The sequence below is a fragment of the Kogia breviceps genome, chromosome 17, assembly GCF_026419965.1.
Source record: "Kogia breviceps isolate mKogBre1 chromosome 17, mKogBre1 haplotype 1, whole genome shotgun sequence".
NCBI lineage: Eukaryota > Metazoa > Chordata > Mammalia > Artiodactyla > Physeteridae > Kogia > Kogia breviceps.
In genome coordinates, this window is record NC_081326.1 from 60,239,999 (window position 1) to 60,262,968 (window position 22,970).

Consider the following 22,970-nt stretch of genomic DNA (forward strand, 5'->3'; position numbering starts at 1 on the left):
TTCTCTATGTATAGTATAATGTCATCTGCAAACAGTGACAGTTTTACTTCTTCTTTTCCCATTTGTATTCCTTTTATTTCTTTTTCTTCTCTGATTGCCATGGCTAGGACTTGCAAAACTACATTGAATAATAGTGGTGATTGGACATCCTTGTCTTGTTCCTGATCTTAGAGGAAATACTTTCAGTTTTTCACCATTGAGAATGACGTTTGCTGTGGGTTTGTTGTATATGGCCTTTATTATGTTGGGGTAGGTTCCCTCTATGCCCATTTTCTGGAGAGTTTTTATCATAAATCAGTGTTGAATTTTGTCAAAAGCTTTTTCTGCATCTATTGAGATGATCATATGGTTTTTATTCTTCAATTTGTTAATATGGTATATCACATTGATTGATTTGCATATATTGAAAAATCCTTGCATCTCTGGGATAAATCCACTTGATCATGGTGTATGATCCTTTTAATGTGTTGTTGGATTCTGTTTGCTAGTATTTTGTTGAGGAGTTTTACATCTATATTCATCAGTGATATTGATCAGTAATTTTCTTTTTTTGTAGTATCTTTGTCTGGTTTTGGTATCAGCGTGATGGTGGCCTCATAGAAGAGTTTGGGAGTTTTCCTTCCTCTGCAATTTTTTGGAAGAGTTTGAGAAGGATGAGTGTTAGCTCTTCTCTAAATGTTTGATAGAATTCACCTGTGAAGCCATCTGGTCCTGGACTTTTGTTTGTTGGAAGATTTTTAATCACAGTTTTTTATTACTTGTGATTGGGCTGTTCACATTTTCTATTTCTTTCTGGTTCAGTCTTGGAAGGTTATAACTTTCTGAGAATTTGTCTGTTTCTTCCACGTTGTCCATTTTATTGGCATAGACTTGCTTGTAGTAGTCTCTTAGGATGCTTTGTATTTCTGCAGTGTCTGTTGTAACTTCTCCTTTTTCATTTCTAATTTTATTGATTTGAGTCCTCTCTCTTTTTCTTGATGAGTCTGTCTAATGGTTTATCAATTTTGTTTATCTTCTCAAAGAACCAGCTTTTAGTTTTATTGCTCTTTGCTATTGTTTTCTTTGTTTCTATTTCATTTATTTCTGCTCTGATCTTTATGATTTCTTTCCTTCTGCTAACTTTGAGTTTTGTTTGTTCTTCTTTCTCTAGTTCTGTTAGGTGTAACGTTAGATTGTTTACATGAGATTTTTCTTGTTTCTTGAGGTCGGCTTGTATAGCTATAAACTTCCCTCTTAGAACTGCTTTTGCTGCATCCCATAGGTTTTGGATCATCGTGTTTTCATTGTCTCTAGGTATTATTTGATTTCTTCTTTGATTTCTTTAGTGATCTCTTGGTTATTTAGTAACGTATTGTTTAGCCTCCATGTGTCTGCGTTTTTTACGTTTTTTTCCCCTGTAATTGATCTCTAATCTCATAGCACTGTGGTCAGAAAAGATGCTTGATATGATTTCAGTTTTCTTACATTTACTGAGGCTTGATTTGTGACCCAAGATGTGATCTATCCTGGAGAATGTTCCGTGCTCACTTGAGAAGAAAGTGTAATCTGCTGTTTTTGGATGGAATGTCCTATAACTGTCAATTAAATCTATCTGGTCTATTGTGTCATTTAAAGCTTGTGTTTCCTTATGAATTTTCTGTTTGGATGATCTGTCCAGTGGTGTAAGTGAGGTGTTAAAGTCCCCCACTATTATTTTGTTATTGTTGATTTCCTCTTTTATAGATGCTAGCAGTTGCCTTATGTATTGAAGTGCTCCTATGTTGGGAGTGTATACATTTGCAATTGTTGTAGCTTCTTCTTGGATTGATCCCTTGACCATTATGTAGTGTCCTTCCTTGTGTCTTATAACATTCTTTATTTTAAAGACTATTTTATCTGATATGAATGTTGCTACTCCAGCTTTCTTTTGAATTCCATTTGCATGGAGTATCTTTTTCCATCCCCTCACTTTCAGTCTGTTTATGTCCCTAGGTCTGATGTGGGTCTCTTGTAGAAAGCATACAGATGGGTCTTGTTTTTGTATCCATTCAGCAAGCCTGTGTCTTTTGGTTGGAGCATTTAATCCATTGACATTTAAGGTAATTGTCGATATGTATGTTCCTATGACCATTTTCTTGATTTGAGGGGGTTTGTTTTTGTAGGTCATTTTTTTCTCTTGTGTTTCATACTTAGAGAAGTTCCTTTAGCACTTGCTGTAGAACTGGTTTGGTGGTGCTGAATTCTCTTAGCTTTTGCTTGTCTGTAAAGCTTTTGATTTCTCCATCGAATCTGAATGAGAGCTTTGCTGGGTAGAGTAATCTTGGTTGTAGGTTCTTCCTTTTCATCACTTTAAGTATATCATGCCACTCCCTTCTGGCTTGTAGAGTTTCTGCTGAGAAATGAGCTGTTAACCTTATGGGAGTTCCCTTGTATGTTATTTGTCGTTTTTCCCTTTCTGCTTTCAATCATTTTTCTTTGTCTTTAATTTTTGCCAATTTGATTACTATGTGTCTTGGCATGTTTCTCCTTGGGTTTATTCTGTATGGGACTCTATGTGCTTCCTGGACTTGGGTGGCTATTTCCTTTCCCATGTTAGTAAGTTTTTGACTATTATCACTTCAAGTATTTTCTCGGGTCCTTTCTCTTTTCTCCTTCTGGGACCCCTATAATGTGAATGTTGTTGTGTTTAATATTGTCCCAGAGGTCTCTTAGGCTGTCTTCATTTCTTTTCATTCTTTTTTCTTTATTCTGTTCTGCAGCAGTGAATTCCACCATTCTGTCTTCCAGGTCACTTATCCGTTCTTCTGCCTCAGTTATTCTACTATTGATTCCTTCTAGTGTATTTTTCATTTCAGTTATTGTGTTGTTCATCTCTGTTTGTTCTTTAATTCTTCTAGGTCTTTGTTAAACATTTCTTGCATCTTCTTGATCTTTGCCTCCATTGTTTTTCCAAGGTCCTGGATCATCTTCACTATCATTATTCTGAATTCTTTTTCTGGAAGACTGCCTATCTCCATTTCATTTAGTTGTTTTTCTGGGGTTTTACCTTGTTTCTTCATCTGGTACATAGCCCTCTGTCTTTTCATCTTGTCTATCTTTCTGTGAATGTGGTTTTTGTTCCACAGGCTGCAGGATTGTAGTTCTTCTTGCTTTCGCTGTCTGCCTCTGCTCTAATTTCTAAGTTTTATCGGAAACTGCTTGAGAAGCTCAAGGACATGTTTTGTTCCCTGGGTACAAAATTCAGATACACATTTCCATAGTTGGAAGTAAAGCCACAAACTCTAGCAAGATTTTACACTCCCTGTTAGCAAGGAGTGTAGATAATTGAGCAAATGAATAGGACCATATAACATGAGAGAGTGGGGCAAGAGAGTAAAGCCATAGGTAGGAGGGGACATAGCAGAGAGGCAGATACCCCAATGGCTCTTTGCCAATGGTATGACCTTGTCAAGTTTCTTAAACTCTTCATGCCTCGGGTTCATCAAATGCAAACTGGGGTTAGCAATATGTCAGGATGAAATGAATTACAGGAATACTGTATGGAACAGCACTTGGCACAGAATATATAGTAATAATCATTATTATAATTAATTTGATCTGCGCAGGACTTTTTATTTGATTATCCCCTGCTGTATGCTTAGCACCTAGAAAAACTCCAAGCACATGGCAAGTGTTCAATAAATATTTTTTAAATGAATGACTAAATGAACAGCTAGACTACAAAGAGGACTCTTTTCCAAGAAGTTTGTGATTAATTACTGCTATGAGATATTGACTTCTCTCCCACCCTCCATCCCTCAACCACACCAAACAGTAGTTACGGCTAAATCCAAAGAATTTGGTTTGCATCCACGAAATGCAAATTTCCAGATTAATTCAGTCCAAAAAAAAAAGTGATCTTGAAAGGTATCTGGGGTTGGATGTTCTATGAGATTAGTCTAACATCCATTTCCTGTTTCTTCTTTCAAATCTATCTTTAGCAACTGGTGTTTTCAGTAGTAGCTTGGTTGCTTAGGGATTCTGAGTGTTTTGGGGTTTTTTTGGTCTGGGAGTAGAAGGTAATCATCTTATCAAAAAAATGAAAGTCATTAAGATTTTACATTCATGGCTAGCATGGATCCAGTGTACATTTAAAGAATTATATATAATTGGGTCCCTAACCCATTTATCTTTTTATAAGATAAAAAGGAAGGGCGAAACATTTTTAAATTACTTCCAATTCCCAAAGTGGTGGATTCCATGAGGCTCAGAAGGGCTGTGTGATAAGTCCACTTTCTAGTCAAATTCTTTTTCCAAGATTTGGGGGAACAAGGCAGTAGAAATACTCATTCCTGCAGGAGGCCAGGCCACATGTTTCTCTATCAATAACTGAGGTATGACATGAGGCTGCATATTGTTTCTTGATCCTCAGATATGCCCCTTTTGTCTGACTGGTTTTGAGATAAACAGAAACAAAAAAATCTATCGTACAAGGGATGCTTATGCACTAATTTAATTCTGGATAGGTGTTTGCATAAAATGTTACATAAAAAAAATTATTATTAATATCCTTAATTAAAACAAAAACAGCTGCAGCACACAGATTCAGCCAAATTAGTAACATTACAGATTAGGTAACTGGGTTGCTAAGCAATATTACACCCTCATTTTACTTAATTGCTGTAATTAGCATCTCCCTGCATACCACAATGCAAGCCACACAAAAATAAGTACAGAAAAGAAAAGAAAAGAAAGGAAGGGAGGGAGGGAGGGGGGGGGAGAGAGAGAGAGAGAGAGAGAGAGAGAGAGAGAGAGAGAGAGAGAGAGAGAAGAGAGAGAGAGAGAGAGAGAGAGAGAGAGAGAGAGAGAGAGAGAGAGAGAGAGAGAGAGAGAGAGAGAGAGAGAGAGAGAGAGAGAGAGAAAAGAGAGAGAGAGAGAGAGAGAGAGAGAGAGAGAGAGAGAGAGAGAGAGAGAGAGAGAGAGAGAGAGAGAGAGAGAGAGAGAGAGAGAGAGAGAGAAGAGAGAGAAAGAAAGGGAGGATGGAAGGAAGGGAGGAAGGGAGGGAGGGAGGAAAAGCAGCTGGTTAGATCCCTTCAGTGGTTCTGGTGCTCCTCTTGAATACTTTCATCAACTGGTTGCCCCTAATGGGGCTCAGCAGTCAACAGACTCTTCAGGAAAGAAGTGAGGGGAAATAATCTCTAATAAACCCCAAACTATCAGACAGGAAGGGCTGCCCAAGGACAAGCGTGCTGTCTGTCGGCCAAGAATAACTGAACACTTGCCTCATTTCTACCTTCTAAACTTCTTTCATCTGAATATGGTGGTAAAAGAGTTAGGCAAGGTCCCATCTCTCAGAAAGTTGATATCACTGAGGGATACTGAGTGTAAGCAAAGACCCATTGAACACAGGAGAATGAGAAGCAAAGCAGATTGCAGCCCAGTTTTGACGAGATAATGGTATTACTCAGGTGCATTTCCAGAGACACGTGATCATCCTCCATACATTCCCCATGGCCTCACAATCATTCATAGCTAGCTTCCAACAGTTATAAAGAGGGAGGAAAGTAGATGCCTACTATGTGAAAAGTTGCACTGATAAACTATCTCGTCTAGCCTCCACAATGACTCTTGACAATGTATTATGAGCTCCATTTTCCAAACAAGGAATCCATGTTTCTCTGTGGTAAAGTAGCTGCCCAGGACCACATACTGAGAGTCCAGTATTTCAGCCCAGGTCCACAAGACTCTTTCCATCATACCAGGAAAAGGGGCCAAACTCCAGCTGGTCAACTTTAGGTGGGAAGGAAATTAAAGTGAGAGAGTATAATGAAGACTTCAGGTCATCCATGGGCTTAACTCATCCATGTACTTTCCTTCTCCAGGGATAAACAAGACTCACAATCTGATGGATACTGTCACATCATGATCATCCAATGTCTTGGTAAGTTTTTCCTTTCAAGTTAATAGCCTTTTAATTATTTAGCAATTTTAGAACTCTAATTTTTAGATATATTCTTTGAATTGTCTGATTATCTTTACATATTCTTCTATCCCATCTATGCTTTAATTACTTCAACATATGTCACAATGGGTATAGAATAAATATTATTAAAAGACCTTCAAGGACTTCTCCATGTAAGGTAATGACAATTGAAATCAGCCCTGGTTTACTGAGAAAATAAAGCCATGAGTGCATAAACTGAACAATTAGCTCTTACAACATTTGGCTTTTATTTCTCGCATTTTTAAAAAATTCCCCTACTATCAGCCTCTAGTACCATGTTGGCTACTAACAGGAGCTTGTTAAAAGTTTCTTAAATTGAACTGAAATTCCTTCTCCAAGGAGGAAGCCATCAATTAAGCCACCTACCTGCGATGCTGTTACAGGCAGCATTCAGAACTAACTTTGTGATGTGAGGTAAGGGGTTCCAGGCTCCCTATTTCCATCTCACACTTCCCTCTCCCTATAAACAAACCCACAACTGTTAATTAACCCCATCCTTACATCACAATGACTTTGGTTTAAGACACTACAAGTCCCTGATAAATACAGTATCAGAGGTAGGATCAAATAGGTCCAATTACTTCTCAGTCATTCATACGTTAATGCCAATTATTAATATTTTCCCCAATAATAACAGTTGCTAGCATTTATCAATCACTTATTATATCTCAGTAATCTGCTAAATGTTTACGTACACTGTCTCAATCGGTCCTATTAATAACTATATGAAGCAGAAGATACCATTACCCCCTTCATATAGATGAGGAGACGTGTATTCAGAGAGATTGATATTTTGCCCCAAATCACTTTGCAAGTAGAGGTCTCAGAATTTGACTCCTGGTTTGTCTGATTCCAAAGTCCATGAATCTCCTCACTCTGCTCATCTCCCACTCCCCACCTCTGAAGAACTCCTGGATCGGTAAGAAGGAGGGCAGGAGGCTGACAGTTAATGTGTACTAGGTATATGGGAACAAATGGAATGGATGGGTGTGTAGGCAAACCCCACACTTTTCAGTTTGTCAGAGTGCAGCTTCTTGGGCACGTAGATCCTTTTATGCTACCCTAGGGAATGCCCATGGAATATGCCCACATTCTCTAAGAGTGAGGGCGGCTCCCAGGCTTAGTGTGAAAACCATGGGCTGATTATAATTTAATGTTTGACAAATGCAATTGGCCAGCCTTTCCCAGTGGAAAGCATTATTAAAATATCGGAGGCTGGCCTGAGGCAGCAGCTACTTTTAGCACTTAGAAACAGGTTAGTTCCTGAGGCACCAAAGATTCCCCCAAACCTTCCATGTCTCTGGTTCCCAAGTGATATCAAAGGAGAGGAGTGCATATTCGTCTGTTCCTTTTTTTGAGCTACTTCAAACCCACAGGTCAGGGAACTGGGCTCAGAGCAGCATCGTTCTTTTTACAAGCTCTGTGCTCCCGAACTTTTCATCAACCACTGGGACCGGGTGGGCAGAATTTCTGGGTTAAACTTCTTCTAGAATTCCAGAAATATTGCAACCTTACTCCTCACTCTCTGTAGACCTATCTCACTTGCCATTTGTGACAACAGTGACAAAAAACCAATGCACTTACTCCTTATGGGCAAGAATACCTTTCTTTTTTTTAATGTTCAGCAACATCAAATAAGCTTTAGCTAAGCAAAAAGTGTTTTCCCAGGGACGCATAAAAAGCTGAAGGAGGAGAACAACTAAAATTACAACATGTTTGCAAACTTCTTGAGCACACTGCTATGAACTGCGCCATCAATGTACAGAGGCACCGTGGAATTTTGTCAGTGGAAAAAGTGACTGCCTGTAAACTTCTCTGCATGGAGGCTGACACCAAGAACATATTGTGAGCATTTCTAGGGCCTCTGCCTTGAAATACAATCAAATTTTCATCTTCCAGAAAAATATAAATTAGATGTGCCTGGGCCCCCCCAAAAAACCTCAAAACAAATCAGCAAATCAACTATGAACTGTCTGAGCTGAGGGATAACTTGATTTTAGAAGAAAACTGTTTCCTACTGGCTACAGTCCCAGCCAGTTCTTCCTGTGCAAGAGAAAAGACTGTCTCTCACATTCTGAACAATGCTTTCCAGAACTGCTAAGATGAAGGGAAGAGGACTGACAGCTACCCACTCCTGCTATGTGCCAGGCATCATGGTGAATAAGGCTGTAAAGTCAGTGCAATGGATTGAATTCTGCTCCACCCCTACCCTATCAATTCATACGATGAAGCCCTAATCTTCAATGTGACTATATTTAGAGATAGAACCAAGGTCATTAAGGTCAAATGAGATCTTAATGATGGGGCCATGCTCTGATGGGATTAGTGTCCTTGTAAGAAGAGACCCTTGAGAGCTCGTTTTCTCTCTCTCTCCTCATGCATGCAAAGAAGTCATGTGAGCATGTAGCAAGATGGTAGCCATCTACAAAATCAAGAAGAGAGCTCTCACCAGAAACAAACCATGCTTGGACCCTGATCTTAGACTTCCAGCCACCAGAATTGTAAGAAAATAATTAACTGTTGCTTAAGGCACCCAGTCTATGGTATTTTGTTGTGGCAGCACAAGCTAATACAGTCATCATATTTTAACTTTCATAATCACTCTGCAGTAGACATTTTTCAGACAAGGAAAATGTTTTCAGACAAGGAAACTGAGGGTCAGAGAGGAGAAGTGATTTGCTCAAGGTCATACAGCCTGTAAACTTGGGCTTAACTGGGCAAAACTGGAGTGTGAACCCAAGTCTGTCAAATCCAATACTGTGATCTTTCCTCTCTACCATTAAATAAAGTTTGTTGTTATTTTTTAAGGAGATAAGAGTAAAAATAACTAAATTTATTTAGCATTTACCATCATATCATATGTACTTTACACTGTCTAATGTGATCCTCTTTAAAAAAATTTTTTTTTAATTTATTTATTTTTGGCTGCATTGGGTCTTTGTTGCTGCGCAAGGGCTTTCTCTAATTGCAGCGAGTGGGGGCTACTCTTTGTTGCAGCGTGCGGGCTTCTCATTGCGGTGGCTTCTCTTGTTGCGGAGCACAGGCTCTAGGCACGTGGGCTCATTAGTTGTGGCTTGCGGGCTCTAGAGCGCAGGCTCAGTAGTTGTGGTGCACGGGCTTAGTTCCTCCATGGCATGTGGGCTCTTCCCAGACCAGGGCTCGAACCTGTGTCCCCTGCATTGGCAGGCGGATTCTCAACCACTGCGCCACCAGGGAAGCCCCTAATGTAATCCTTATAACAACCTTGTCAGGCAGGTACAAATATTACCCACATATTACAAATATGGGATATGAGGCAAAAAGAGATGGTATGATTTGCCCAAGGTTCCAAAGCTGTTGAGTAGCTGGGATTTGGAGCCATGTTGTACTGTCTGAGGGATAATTCAATCATAGAGGAAAACCTGTTTCCTACTGGTGACACTCCCAGCCAGTTTCTCTTGTGCAAGAGAAAAGACTGTCTCTGACATTCCGAACAATGCTTCCCAGCACTGCTAAGGCAAAGAGAGGAGGACTGACAGCCGCCCAGTCCTGCTATGTGCCAGGCATAATGCTAAATAAGGCTGTACTTAAGTCATCGCTATGCAGTGACATCCTGTGCACTGGAGGATCCATGCAGTGGGGCACTGCACAGTCATCCAAAGGAAGCTGAGGTAGAGGGCAAAGGACCCATGGAAAATGCCTATAAGATGAAAAAGTAGGGCAGCCATACTGTACATTCTAGGAGCTGCTGATGATCTGTGAGTGCCCGGATTCAGGACACCCTTTGAACTAATTCATCATTGGTCACCACAGCTTGAGGCAAAACAGTGCTTCTGAAGAACCACAGAGGAGAAAGAACCCAGTCCTTTCTGTGGCATTTCCTTCCCACCAGGAACCCTGGAAGGCAGCAGAGCGGAATCTTCTAAACCAGTGGTTCTTATCAGCCTGCATCAGAAACACCTGGAGGGCTTGTTTACTCACAGATGGGCTGGACTCCACTTCCCAAGTTTCTGATTTAATTGGTCTGAAGTGGGATGGAGAATTTGCGGTCTGGGACCCTACTCTGAGAACCCTTGGTCTAAGTCCTGGGTAGAAACCCCTGGTCTCTGAGAGCATCCCCAGCTCCGCCCTCACTCCGTTGGGGGATCTGAGTGGCCACCTGTTCATGATTAAGTTGTCAGGAGAGCTAAGGAAAGATTTGCGTGATTCACACAGCAAATTCAAAGAGCCACCAAAACTTCAGGGAATAAGAAACATGCTCCTGGGACGCTGCAGAGAATGGTGGTAAACAAGGTGGATTCAGAAGCAGAATCTCAGGTCTATTTCTCACCAGCTGTGTGACTGTGGGTAAATTACTGAACCTCTTAGCTCCTCTCAGTTTACTTCCTTGTGAAATTGGAGTAAAACTTAAACCTTGTAGGATTGTGAGGGTTAAATGTGGTATCCCTGAGGACTACATTTGCTTGATGCTTGTTAAAAACACAGACTCCTGGGCTTCCCTGGTGGCGCAGTGGTTGAGAATACGCCTGCCAATGCTGGGGACACGGGTTCGAGCCCTGGTCCGGGAAAATCTCACATGCCGCGGAACAACTAAACCTGTGCACCACAACTACTGAGCCTGTGCTCTAGGGCCCACGAGCCACAACTGCTGAAGCCCGTGCTCCTAGAACCCGTGCTCCGCAACAAGAGAAGCCACTGCAACGAGAAGCCCGCACACTGCAACGAAGAGTAGCCTCTGCTCGCCACAACTAGAGAAAGCCTGCAAGCAGCACTGAAGACCCAACGCAGCCAAAAATAAAATAAATACATTTTTTTTTAAAAGGAGCTTTTTTCTTAAAAAACAACAACAACAAAACAGACTCCTGACTCCTGACCCTGGCCTGCTGAGCCAGAATCTCCAGGGCAGCAGGGCCTTGGGACCAGAATCCTTAATAAACAGCCAGGTGATTCATTCTTAAATTGGATAAGTTTTGCAAACTCAGATAGAATCCATGTAAAGCCCTTGGCATTGATCTATGCTCCCTCCACAAAGGTCAGCCACTGGCTTATTACCAGCTGGGTCTAGCTATTTGCAAATGGTACTACCATGGCCTTTGTGATAATGTAACCCAGGATGATTAATTAGTGGACACCCTAACCTATAATAAAAGTTTAGAAGATGTGGCTCTGTATCCACAAATAAAAATTCATTGAACCATACATTTAAGATTCATGTACAATACTATTTATAAATTATACCTCAACAAAAGGTTTTCAAAAGAAATATTAAAAAGACATGACTCCCCTTCCTTACAGAAATGCCCTCCAAGACAAATAATGCTACTAGACAGGCTATGTGCCCAAATGCTCGTATGTAAAGGGCACAGTGCCACATGTGACTGCCTGGAACACATGGAAAGTAAATGAAAGAGTCACTTGATGAACTTCAATATGCGGTCGGGCAAGAAGCCAGTGGAAGTACTGGGGGGGCTTCTACGATGCAACGATCCAGAGTTTCCTCGGACTTCTACCACTTCGAACGGTGGTTTTTCTCAACCATCCTCAGCCCAGCCTCCCACCTCAGAGAACCAGCTTTACCTGCAAGGACACAGGAGTTTCAGTCCTCAGCTGGGTTGAACGCTGCTTCACAGCCTGGAGCTACAAAGAGGCTACATCTCCCCGGAGAGATTACACAGGGGAAGGGAGGGGTTCGTTTTCCTCGCTGTTTGTTTGTTTTCGACCATCCACAGGGTCGAGGAGGGAAGCTGACCGTGACCAATGTGTGCAAACCACGGCAGCTGATGAACGAGCCGAAAGGTCAGTGAGAAACCCATCTCCCCAAAGCGCATCTCGCCCTGGGTCTGGCAGAGGCAGCGTTCTGCCTAGTGCATCAACAGAGGACTCAGAAGAGGGAGGTGGAGTGATCAGGAGTAAGACTGTTTTTGCGGCAGCAAAGCTAGGATGGGAAGTTCAGCTCCTGCATCTCCAGGCTGCTGCTCAAGGACAGACAGCTCCTCACCTACTAGCTCGAGGGGCTGAAGTAAGAATGGACTGCCAGCGCTGCCTTAACATCTTACCTCTGCCTCACAGGCTTCCAGCATAAGATCAGGGTCATGATCATGGGCCGAATTTTATCATTGCTCCTATGGCTAATATATGCACATCATAATGAAGTATTTTGCAGTGCAGAGGTCAGTGATTTGGGAGAGGGGTAGCGAGATGAGAACTCAAGGATCCCCGCTACATCTCCTTTATATTTAGGTGGTGGACACCGATTTTTTAAAAATGTTGCATCTTCTGTTGTAAACGAGCAGTTTGCACTGAATGGGGTTTCCATTTTCTATTTCCATATTGGATGCAGGCTTATGGTTTTAGGCTATTCGCGTGTTTTGCTCACAATCCAGACGTGACATCCCTATGGCTCATGAGCCTATGACAGGCGCCCCAGGGACCCAAACCTACTCAGACACCCTTTACTGTGTCTGTGCACCCATCTCTCCTTCTGGGGGCTTTGCTTTCCTATGGGTTCGTATCTATGATTTTCTTCAATGAGGGTCCTGAGCCACAGGTGCCCTGCTTGCGCCGACAGCCTGAAAAGACTGTAGGATGAAATCCCGTCAGGCAGCCTGAGCTTTGGACTGACTACTGAGGGAATGGGCAAGTCCAGTCACTTGCCCGAATTGGGACAAATTCTGAGGAAGTCACGTATGCTCTAGGGCAGTACTGCGCAACAGAACTTCCTGTGATGATGGAAATGTTGTTCTCCTGTGCTGTCCAAAATGGTAGCCATTAGCCCCAACTACTGAGTCCTAGACATGTGGCCAGTGTGACTGAGGAACTAAATAGTTAAAATCCTCAACGAGTAAGTGCATGCACGCAGGAATGAAACAGCAGCCTCCTCTAGGTCAGAATGCTGAGCGACTGTGAGGCAAAAGCTACATGTTAGGGTAAGTTTTATTTTCAAGCTGCCTGAGAATTACCCAGCAACACTACCTGCTTTAAACGTTTTCTTCCTGAAAACCGTTCCAAGAGGCATGAGTCCAGTTTCTCTTCTCAGTAACTGGCAGGCCACGATTGTGGTCTCATCTTTCTTTGGTTTCAATTACAGGGATGTCTCAGAATCTGAACATCAGGGCCCGTGGATGAGGCAAATGGATATTAAGTGCAGGAAGTGATGGGGATTCGGGGCTGAATTTGAATGAACCCCAAGACATAGCCTGAATCTTCGCAGGAACATTTTAGGATGCTTGGATTCTGATCACTGAGGTTTTATTGTAAACATCAGTAGTACTTGAATAGCTAGGCTGCCGACATTTTTGAGGCTTAGGAGACTCAAATGAAATTCCTGTGTTGTTTCATTTTATTTATTTGATGAATATCTAAGTGATCTAGGCCTGGCTCCTGGCCCTGGAAGGCTTTCTCTGTTCACCTACAGAAAGAGCTCGCAACAGAAGCCAGGTCTGAAGGCAAGACTCCGGTTTGATGTGCTTTCATGCTCAGGATATACGGCTTTAAAGAAGGGGGGTGGCTTCTCTGGTGGCGCAGTGGTTGAGAGTCTGCCTGCCAATGCAGGGGGCACGGGTTCGAGCCCTGGTCTGGGAAGATCCCACATGCCGTGGAGCAACTAGGCCCACGAACCACAACTACTGAGCCTGCACGTCTGGAGCCTGTGCTCCGCAACAAGAGAGCCTGCGGTAGTGAGAGGCCCGCGCACCGCGATGAAGAGTGGCCCCCACTTGCCACAACTAGAGAAAGCCCTCACACAGAAACGAAGACCCAACGCAGCCAAAAAGAAATATAATAAATAAATTAATTAATTTAAAAAAAAAAAAAAGAAGGGGGGTAAGCGTATGATGTATTAGGATGATGTCACATGAACAATAAATGTGCATTGAAGGTGCTAAGAAACAGACAGACCCTGGCAGGCCCACTCCCACGGGAAGCATCACACAACTGCAGAAGAACTTGTCGTGGGGTCTCCCGCTGAGTGAGCTTTAAAAAGCCCAATGGGACAATCCCCCATGACATGTTTTGTGCCAGCAAGTGAAGTCCCTTTCTTAATTCTACCTGAACGTCAAGACTGTAAACACACTGGTATAGTTCATTTCAGAGGGAATGGGATGGAGACCCAGGAAGGTGACTAGGCTGGGACCATACCACAGATGGCACCGTTCCTTCCTGATGGAGAAGCAGTTTGTTCTCTGGCTTTGTGTTGCCCCGTGTTTGGTCATAAATAATAATCCATCAATAAACGGCTAAAAGCGTGTGGCTATATTCTGGAGGAACTCCCAGCTCTGGTTGCAAGAGGAAGCAGTAATATCATAATATGCTGAAATAATTGTAATTGATTAAAATAGTTTCAAACAGACCACACATCATACCCAGACACAAAACCATGGCTACCTGGTGGCAAGAAGAGGGTACGTGTGAACCGGGCTGAACCAGGCTTCCTTCCTCCGGGGCATGTTGTCATAAATTAGAAGGTCCTTCTCAGTCAGCACAACCAGGGCTGGCTTCCACTGTTTCTCGCTGTCCCCGGGCACCTGAAACAGAAAGCAGAGACCCATCAAGCAACAGCCTAAGAAAAGAGTAACTGAAAATAAGTTGGCACCACCCCCCCCCGCAGAAGACCCAACAATACAAGTGCCTTTTGGTTCAGGATGTAAAACTCAAAATGAGAAGAAACTATTCATGGCTGCATGATTCTTGATCCTTGAAAATATGTTTTCTCAAGGGCCCTGGTATATACAGTCAGTGCAGCCAAGAAGTAGCCCAGCAGCCAAACATCTGTCACTGTTTCTCACCTTCCAGTCAGCACCGAAAGCTCTATTTCATAGTGAGACGCAGATGCATAGGGGAATAAGCACTCCCAGCTGGTTCTCTGGTAGAGTGCATTGTTTTTATTATGAAACGGTAAGGTCTGAAAGCTTTTGAATAAATATCCAAAGGCTCCAAAAATATACCATGGAGGCAAATGTCTGTCTGCACAGGCATAAGACGTCACAGCTCTTCCCCCAGTCTTTCACTCTTAGATTGTTTCTGTGATTCAGGCACCATCTTAAAATTCTTTTGTTCAGCTGAACGTTTATTTCCTTTCATGGAGAATACTTCTTTAACTCAAGGGCTGAGATGACCTGGCAGGGATACAAGAGGATTCAAACATCAGCTGGATGTTTGGACCAGATGACCTTTCAAGTCCCTTTCAATCCTGAGAGTCTGTGTAGCTCAGATCTTATCTCACGAGCCATCCCTCCTCTGCCCAGTGTTGATTTGACCAGACGCCCTAAGTGTTCTTCCGTCTATGAAAATGCCCTCCTTCCCACTTGAACTCTGGGCCCTGGGATAAATCCTTCTGATCAGTTTGGAAAAGCTCAATGCTCCAGCCTTGGTACTCCAAGCACAGATCATGTTCCAGTAGCATGGAAGCTACTGGAAGCTTGCTAGAAATGCAGAATCTCAGGTCCATCCTAGACCTATTGAATCAGAATCTGCATTTTACCAGATCTTCAGGTGATTCTTATTGTCATTAAAGATAACAAACACTGCTCTAGACGAGGTTAAGATTGTCTTTGACACTGGCAATTAATCCAGTGATGATTCAACTCTCTCGTAATGAACCACCATCTCCAATTTATTCAGAAATAAAAGAAACAGTAAACTAAATAAACAGTAAGCTAAATAAATGATGAAGCTAATTTCTTCCCTTTCTATGCTTATCATTATCTTTTCTAAGCACCACAGTGAGCTCTGTATTGAGGTGGAAGCAAGTGTGTGTGGCTTTACAAATGATTGATCAACAAGAAGATGTGCAGGATGATATGTGGGTTGAGCTTTTGTAGGTTTATGTAGCTTCTAGGCTGCCTGACCCGTATAACTTGGAGCAAGTTGTTATTCTGTCCTTCTGTTTCCTCACTGATAATGATAACATCATATACAACAGTATATTCTGGAGCTAGAATGCCTGAACATAAATCATAGCTCCACAATTTGCTACAATATTCCCACAAGACCATGGGATCTTGGGCAAGTCAACTACTCTCTTTGTATCTCAGTCTTTATACCTGTAAAATGGGGAAATAATAGTACCTATTTTTATCTCAGTTTTTATATCTGTAAAATGGGGAAATAATAGTACCTATATCAGAGGGCTGTTGTGAAGATTGAGTTAAAATGTCTAAAATGCAGATTAAACATCATTTAGAGCCTGTTTGGTAGCATGGACCTCATAATGCTGGAGAGGAGATTAAATGAGACAGAGCATGTTATGTGCTGAGCCTAGTACCTGGCAGATGGTGAAACTCAGGGTGGGAAAATAGTGGCAGGCTCACCAATTTTTAAACTTATCAAAAAAAGGTATTCTTTGGAAACGACAAATATATGACTACCTACTTTCCCTGGGAAAAACTATAAGGCAAGACAAGATTATCTTTGGTGCTGACAATTTCAACTCATCCTCCTCCCAGGAAGAATTCAATACACAATGATCACCTTTACTTTTTAATGCCCACCTTCCAACAATTCCAAATAAACATTTACTTTTTAGAATGAAGAAATCCCCTGTAAAGCTATTTATACTAGAATGTGAATGACTGCCTGGCTTATTTCCCCCTTTATGCATTTTATGCATACAAAAAAAATTGAGCTTTAGCTTATTGCTTTTTCCAACAGAACAACAGTATCTTCAAGAGATCAAAATGAATTGTTAGAGAAGGCAATGTACCAGACCCTACAAGGTGAATAAGCTATGGTCTCAAGGCATAAAGTGTTTGGGGGGGGGGTTTAGAATAAATTTTTTCCAGCCTCTACATTAAACCTAGTAAATTACTTTTCCGGCTCATTAAATAGGACTGGAGAAGCTACAAGCAATCCTCCCAAAGCGCCTATCTTACTTACCTAGTCAGACCTGATCCATTAACTTTGACTGGAACCAGTCATTTAAATGTGAACACAACTAAGCATCCTTCTTCAAAAACAATATTAAGTTTGTAAAATAAATGTCAACGGTAAATACCATCAGTAAAGTGCAGACCTTTCTAATGGTGGAATCATAAACTCACCCACATGTTATGTGGCATATATAGGTATGAATAATCCCAAAGCCCTAAAACATTTTGTGGCTTATTAAAGACTTCTGTGTTGATAAGTTAATTCTGCTGCGAGAAGACTCAGAGTGGGAAATCCCCTCCATCCTTGTGTGCAGAATGTTCGTTTTGATACTATGTGGACGCTCAAAGGTAGAAGTCTGCTCATGAGAACCACCGACTTTCCAAGGAGAAAAAAATTCATGTTGAAGAAGAGGTTTCTAAAACTATACTTTGGGCCACGTGAGCTTCACATTGTAAAGCCTTTCAAGGACACTTTTCTTCAGGCTTGAATGTTTAGGTTGTTGTTTGGTGACAACTTCTGTTACAAGTGCAAATTTCCTGGCACCCAAAGATTCTCCAGTGTCTATGCAACAGTTCTGGGGATGTGTCTGCATTTTATTGAAACATGACTCCTGAAACGGATGTGACAACTTTCATCTCCACTCCAGCTTCCCGCCATTAGATGCTGCATCGGTCAGAGACTCAGGAACTGACCATGTTTCTAATGAGGAAGGTGAAAGGAAAAAGCAGGGAAGCAGACACTCAATTTTGAAATAATTCTCATGCGCAACTGAAGTGAGCTAAATCCCATAGGGGGATATCGCACCGTCACCTCTGCAGAGCGTGAGAGAAAAGGTTTACGAAAAGGCAAGCAGAATCTAAGAGAGAGTGGTAAGAAATCAGGGTTGAAAACTGAGGGGAGTAGATATAAATGTATGAAATCAACACGCTGTATACCTTAAACTCACACAATGTTCTATGTCAATTTTATCTCAATTTTAAAAAGAATTGAGGGAAGGAATCATTGAATCCTCAATTTGAGGCAGGTCTCAACAGTCATCTAGTCATAAAACAAAATGTGAAACAACTGAAAGAGAGTTTGTACAGGGTTGCAGCCGGGTTGGGGTTCCAGACTTTATGGCTTTATCCTCCAACAACTCACAATTCTGAGCGGAGTTCCTAACATTGAAATACAGTTTGAAAACTGCTGAACTCGTTTCCTCTAAAATACCTGGAATCTGCAGATTACTTTCAAGGAGATGGTTTTACCAAAGCAGAAACTAACACAACATTGTAAAGCAATTATACGCCAATAAAGATGTTAAAAAAAAATTAAAGTTATAAGATAATGAAAAATACAAAAAAAAAAACCCACTAAACCTTTTCCATGCCCTTTCTGTAGGTACTTGCAAAGAAAAGAATGATGCTGTTGCCTCTTAAGAGTTGTAAAGGTTAAATGAATAAATACACATAAAGAACTTAGAAAAGTGTCTTGCGTACAGTAAACAGGCAAGTCTTAAACATATTAGCTTTTCTCATGGTGATCATTTCGCAGTGTGTAGATATATCGAATCGCCATGTTGTGCACCTGGAACTAACATAGTGTTGCAGGTCAATTACACTTCCAACAAACAGACTCATAGAAAAAGAGATCAGATTTGCCGTTCAGAGGCGGGGATGGGGAAGGGGGAATTGGAGGAAGATGGTCAAAAGGTACAAACTTGCAGTTATAAAATAAATATGTACTAATGATGTACAATATGATTAATATAATTAACACTGCTGTGTGCTATATATGAAAGCTGTTAGGGGAGCAAATCTTGAGTTCTCATCACAAGGAAAATATGTATATTTTTTCTTTTTCTTTTATTTTGTATCTTTGTGAGATGGTGGATGTTCACTTAAATTACTGTGGTAATCAGTCCATGATGTATGGTAAGTCAAATTGTTATACTTGCACACCTTAAATTTATACAGTGCTGTATGTCAGTTATAGCTCAATAAATAAATAAATAAAATTTAAAATAGATAAAAATCAACAAACAGTAAGTAAAGAGGTCTATGGAATTATAAAAAATATTAGCCCTTTCTACTAAGAATATCAAATTAAAGATCTGAGTGACCTTGGGCAAGAATTATTTGCCTTTGGAGCTCTAATGTCCTCATCTGCCAAAGGATAGGGTTAGACTAAATTATTGCTAACAGCCTCTCCAAATTCAAAATCAGATTTTTTTTTTTTTTTAGTTTAAAATTCCCTGCTCTATATAGGCTGGGACTGCTTTAGTTTCTAGACTCTTGCTTTATACCTCTTCTGTGTTCTGTGGACTTTGCTCACAGGGCAGAAAACACTATGTGGGTCTCTTTCTCTCCTCATACCAACTCACTCTCCCCAACACACATTTTTTTTTTAACATCTTTATTGGAGTATAATTGCTTTACAATGGTGTGTTAGTTTCTGCTGTCTAACAAAGTGAATCAGCTATACGTATACATATATCCCCATATCCCCTCCCTCTTGCATCTCCCTCCCACCCTCCTTATCCCACCCCTCTAGGTGGCCATAAAGCACTGAGCTGATCTCCCTGGGCTATGCGGCTGCTTCCCACTAGCTACCTATTTTCCATTTGGTAGTGTATATATGTCCATGCCACTCTCTCACTTCGTCCCAGCTTACCCTTCCCCCTCCCTGTGTCCTCAAGTCCATTCTCTACGTCTGCATCTTTATCCCTGTCCTGTCCCTAGGTTCTTCAGTACCATATTTTTTTAGATTCCATATATATGTGTTAGCATACAGTATTTGTTTTTCTCCTTCTGACTTACTTCACTCTGTCTGACAGACTCTAGGTCCATCCACCTCACTACAAATAACATACTTATTTTCTCCTTCTACTTGAGCACGAGGTGAGGAAGAGCTCAGAGTCTTTGGAGCCAAACAACACCTTCAGAATCTGGCTTTACCAGTTCTCAGCAGAACTGCCATTAGCACTTGTTCACTGATGTATAAGATGCTACTAATGACCTCCTATGCATATTATATGAGGATTGAATGAGACAATGTATATAAAGCTCTTCCCATACGGCCGGTACTGGCAGCCTAACTCTCTCCATTGCACACCTCGAGCACACTCTTCTTCCAGCCATCCTGCTCAGGAAGGAACGTCTAGAATAGACGGAGTGACTGACAGTAGAGTGAAAGCAGTTCATAAAAGAAGGTCAATCACAACCTTTGTTTTGGAGATCATGGTTATCTCGACCACTTTTTAATTTATGTCTTTTCGCCTCAGGTTGCAAAGTATTTAGAACAAAGGACAAGATAGCAGGGTAAGATAGTTAGCAGTTGTCAACTTGCAAATGCGTTACAAACATTAGATAATCCCCGCACCAACTCTCGAGAGGCAGATCGGCTCAACTTTACCAAAAGAAGAGGAAGGAGTTTACATGCGGCCAAAGGGGGCCACAGGGCAGCGCTAAGCGAGTCCCACGCAACCTGCAACTCTCTTCCAGGTGGCCCTGAACCACGCCGGGAGCCAGGTGGGTCACCCAGAGCTTGATGCAGAGGAGAGTGGGGAGAAAGAGAACGCAAAGGAGAAAGGGAAAGAAGGCTAGAAGAAGAAGGTTCAGGACGGGGTTCTGGGGAAGCCTCAGCTTCACAGGACTAATTTCTCGCCTCTCACGCAATTCCCAAATTGTTTGGCACCTGGGTTACGCGGTGAATCCAAGGGCGGCTTGCAGTGAGCAGCAGGCCGAGTGATACCTTTTGTCTGCTGGGTGACAAGACAGTGCTGAAAAATGTTGGAGAAAGCAGAGCAAAAAAGATGGGATGAAAAATATAGTCCGACTGTGGGGCAGTTAAAGAGGACATCATTTTTATACGCCAACTCTCCCAACCACCAACAGCAGCAGTCCTCAAGTTCAAGCTTGCTCTCTTCTGCCATATTGTGACACTGGGTCTGGACTCCTAGAAGCCATAGATAGTAAAGCCCCAGATTCTGGGCTTATGGTTGGAATGCTCACCAGAGTCAACATACAAGTTAGTGAGGTGAGACTCTGGCGCTTGGGTGATAGATAAATCAATCACCTAAGGTGTCGGCAGGACGGTGTTCCCTCTGGAGACTCCAGGGGAGAATTCTTCCCTGCCTCTTCCTAGCATGTGGCAGCTACCAGTGCTCCTTGGTGTTCTGTGGCTTTGTACTGCCTGTGTCCAATCTCTGCTTCCATCGTCGCATGGACTGCTTTCTGGGTGTCTTCTTATGGCCTTCTTACAAGCACACCCGTCACTGGATTTAGAGCCTACTGTATTCCAATATGAACTCAACTAATTACATCTGCAAAGACCCTATTTCCAAACCAGGTCACGTTCTGAATTTGGGGCGCAAGGTTAAGACAAGAAATCAATCATTAGAAAATGGTCTGAACCCACTATATTTTCAGTTTTCCAGTTTTGTCTTTTTTTTCCCTTTGAACACTTGCAGACCCAGAGTAGATTTTTTTGAAAGTTATCTTATTTACTGAGTATGCAGAAGGTCAGATGCTAACGGACTCTCACAGAGGCCTTGATGGCTCTATTAAAAGTAATGCCTTGGTCCCCGGGATTTCATAATGAAGCCAACCTTAGGGCAGATCACACATATCCACGGAGGTAAGCGCACAGCCAGTGTTTTAAATCTCCTCTCATCATAGAGCGTCACGCAAAGAGGAGGTAGAAGGCATGTGAAGGTTTAGTCCTCATCACGGCACAGGATGGGGCCGTGCTCTCTCCTGAAATGCTCTCAGGAGACAGCATTTCAATCACACGAACCTGACCTTTCAATTGCTTTGCTTCATTTGCTTACTGCTAATGAGACAGCTCTTCAAAACGACAACATTCTAAGACACATCCCATGAAGTGATTCCAGGTCTCTTCCTGCTTTAAAAAGATTGTTGGATTCTACGTGGATGACTGTCTCTGTTTCACAGTGAGTTCAGGCTAAACATAATCAACTTGGACTTGAAAGAACCAGATCCATCCACTTGAGCCTGGGCCTCGTTAAGTTTGGGATGATTTCCCACCCTATACCTGCTTTTGCCTCTTTTATTTTTTCAGAATTTTTTAAAAAATTTATTTTTCTCTGCATTGGGTCTTTGTTGCTGTGCGCAGGCTTTCTCTAGTTGTGGCGAGCAGGGGCTACTCTTCATTGCAGTGCGCGGGCTTCTCATGGTGGTAAATTGTCTTTGTTGCGGAGCACAGGCTCTCGGTGCGTGGGCTTCTGTAGTTGTGGCGCACAGGCTTAGTTGCTCCGCGACACGTGGGATCTTCCTGGACCAGGGATCAAACCTGTGTCCCCTGCATTGGCAGGCGGATTCTTAACTACTGCGCCACCAGGGAAGCCCCTGCTTTTGCCTTTTGAAAAGCAGAATGACAGCCTTGCTGGAGCCCCTAATACAGGGAGGAGAACCACCCCTGTTTCTGCCCTTTTCTCCACCTCAATCTAATTAACTCTTCCTCCAAGGAAAGAGGTGCTATTGCTCTAATTGTCCAAATCCAGGAACTGTCATCAGGATTCTAAATAGCAGGCATTGTCATGTTTGTCAAAGGCGGGTATCTGTGGTCACTACCCAATCACTCCCAATCCCTGTGTCTACATGGTGAGAACATACGTGCTGGACTGATGCTAGGGGTAGACTGTCCATTTTGGCCCACACCACGGACTTATTTCCATATCCAAGCATCCTAGCTTCAGGAGAGGCCATAGGAGGCACGCAAGGTACATTACTTCAGCCATGTTTTATATAACCCAACATTCATCAGAGTTTGGCATTAGGGTTTTTTGGGCACTTGCTCAACTATTAATAAATGTGGGGTTTTTTTTGTTGTTTCCCATTAGTACATCATTCTCTCTTCCTCCCTGTTGGGGACTTCAGAAAGGAAAAGGGTGAGTAGTAACATTACCCAAATCCTACCCTGAGCCCCTCACCACTCAGCATTCTGGGAGAAATCCTCACCATGAACTTGAGCCCCAAACTAGATTCTGCTGTGTATGCCCCCTGTCATGCCCACTTTGAAAAGGTTTGCCTGCTTTTTTTCCCTGCCTATATTAGTTTTTACTACTAGACAGCTTCTCTCCTTCCCTCCAGAGAAACCCTGGTTCCATGACCATTAAGCTGTTTCACCTCCCTCACCCAGATTTCTGGATCTAGACCTGCCC

General features: G+C 42.2%; 2 protein-coding genes across 10 annotated transcripts in view; one reads left to right on the forward strand and one right to left on the reverse strand.

Moving 5' to 3' along the window:
- Positions 1-22,970, forward strand: part of MTBP (MDM2 binding protein) — a 237,345-nt gene that overhangs the window by 111,405 nt on the left and 102,970 nt on the right. For 6 of the 9 annotated variants that reach the window (XR_010837361.1, XR_010837358.1, XR_010837356.1 and 3 more), the window contains one exon: positions 5,841-5,899. The gene's annotated coding sequence lies outside the window, so the exon portion shown is untranslated. Of the gene's footprint in view, positions 1-5,840; positions 5,900-7,630; positions 8,772-22,970 lie in introns of those variants that run through there. The other 3 variants (XR_009332013.2, XR_010837360.1, XR_010837362.1) reach the window with 1 other exon arrangement.
- The window catches only part of SNTB1 (syntrophin beta 1), a 214,522-nt gene that overhangs the window by 15,563 nt on the left and 175,989 nt on the right, over positions 1-22,970 (reverse strand). The window contains exon 5 of the mRNA XM_059043450.2: positions 14,324-14,463. Coding sequence (XP_058899433.1) covers positions 14,324-14,463 — 140 coding nt within the window. The remainder of the gene's footprint in view (positions 1-14,323; positions 14,464-22,970) is intronic.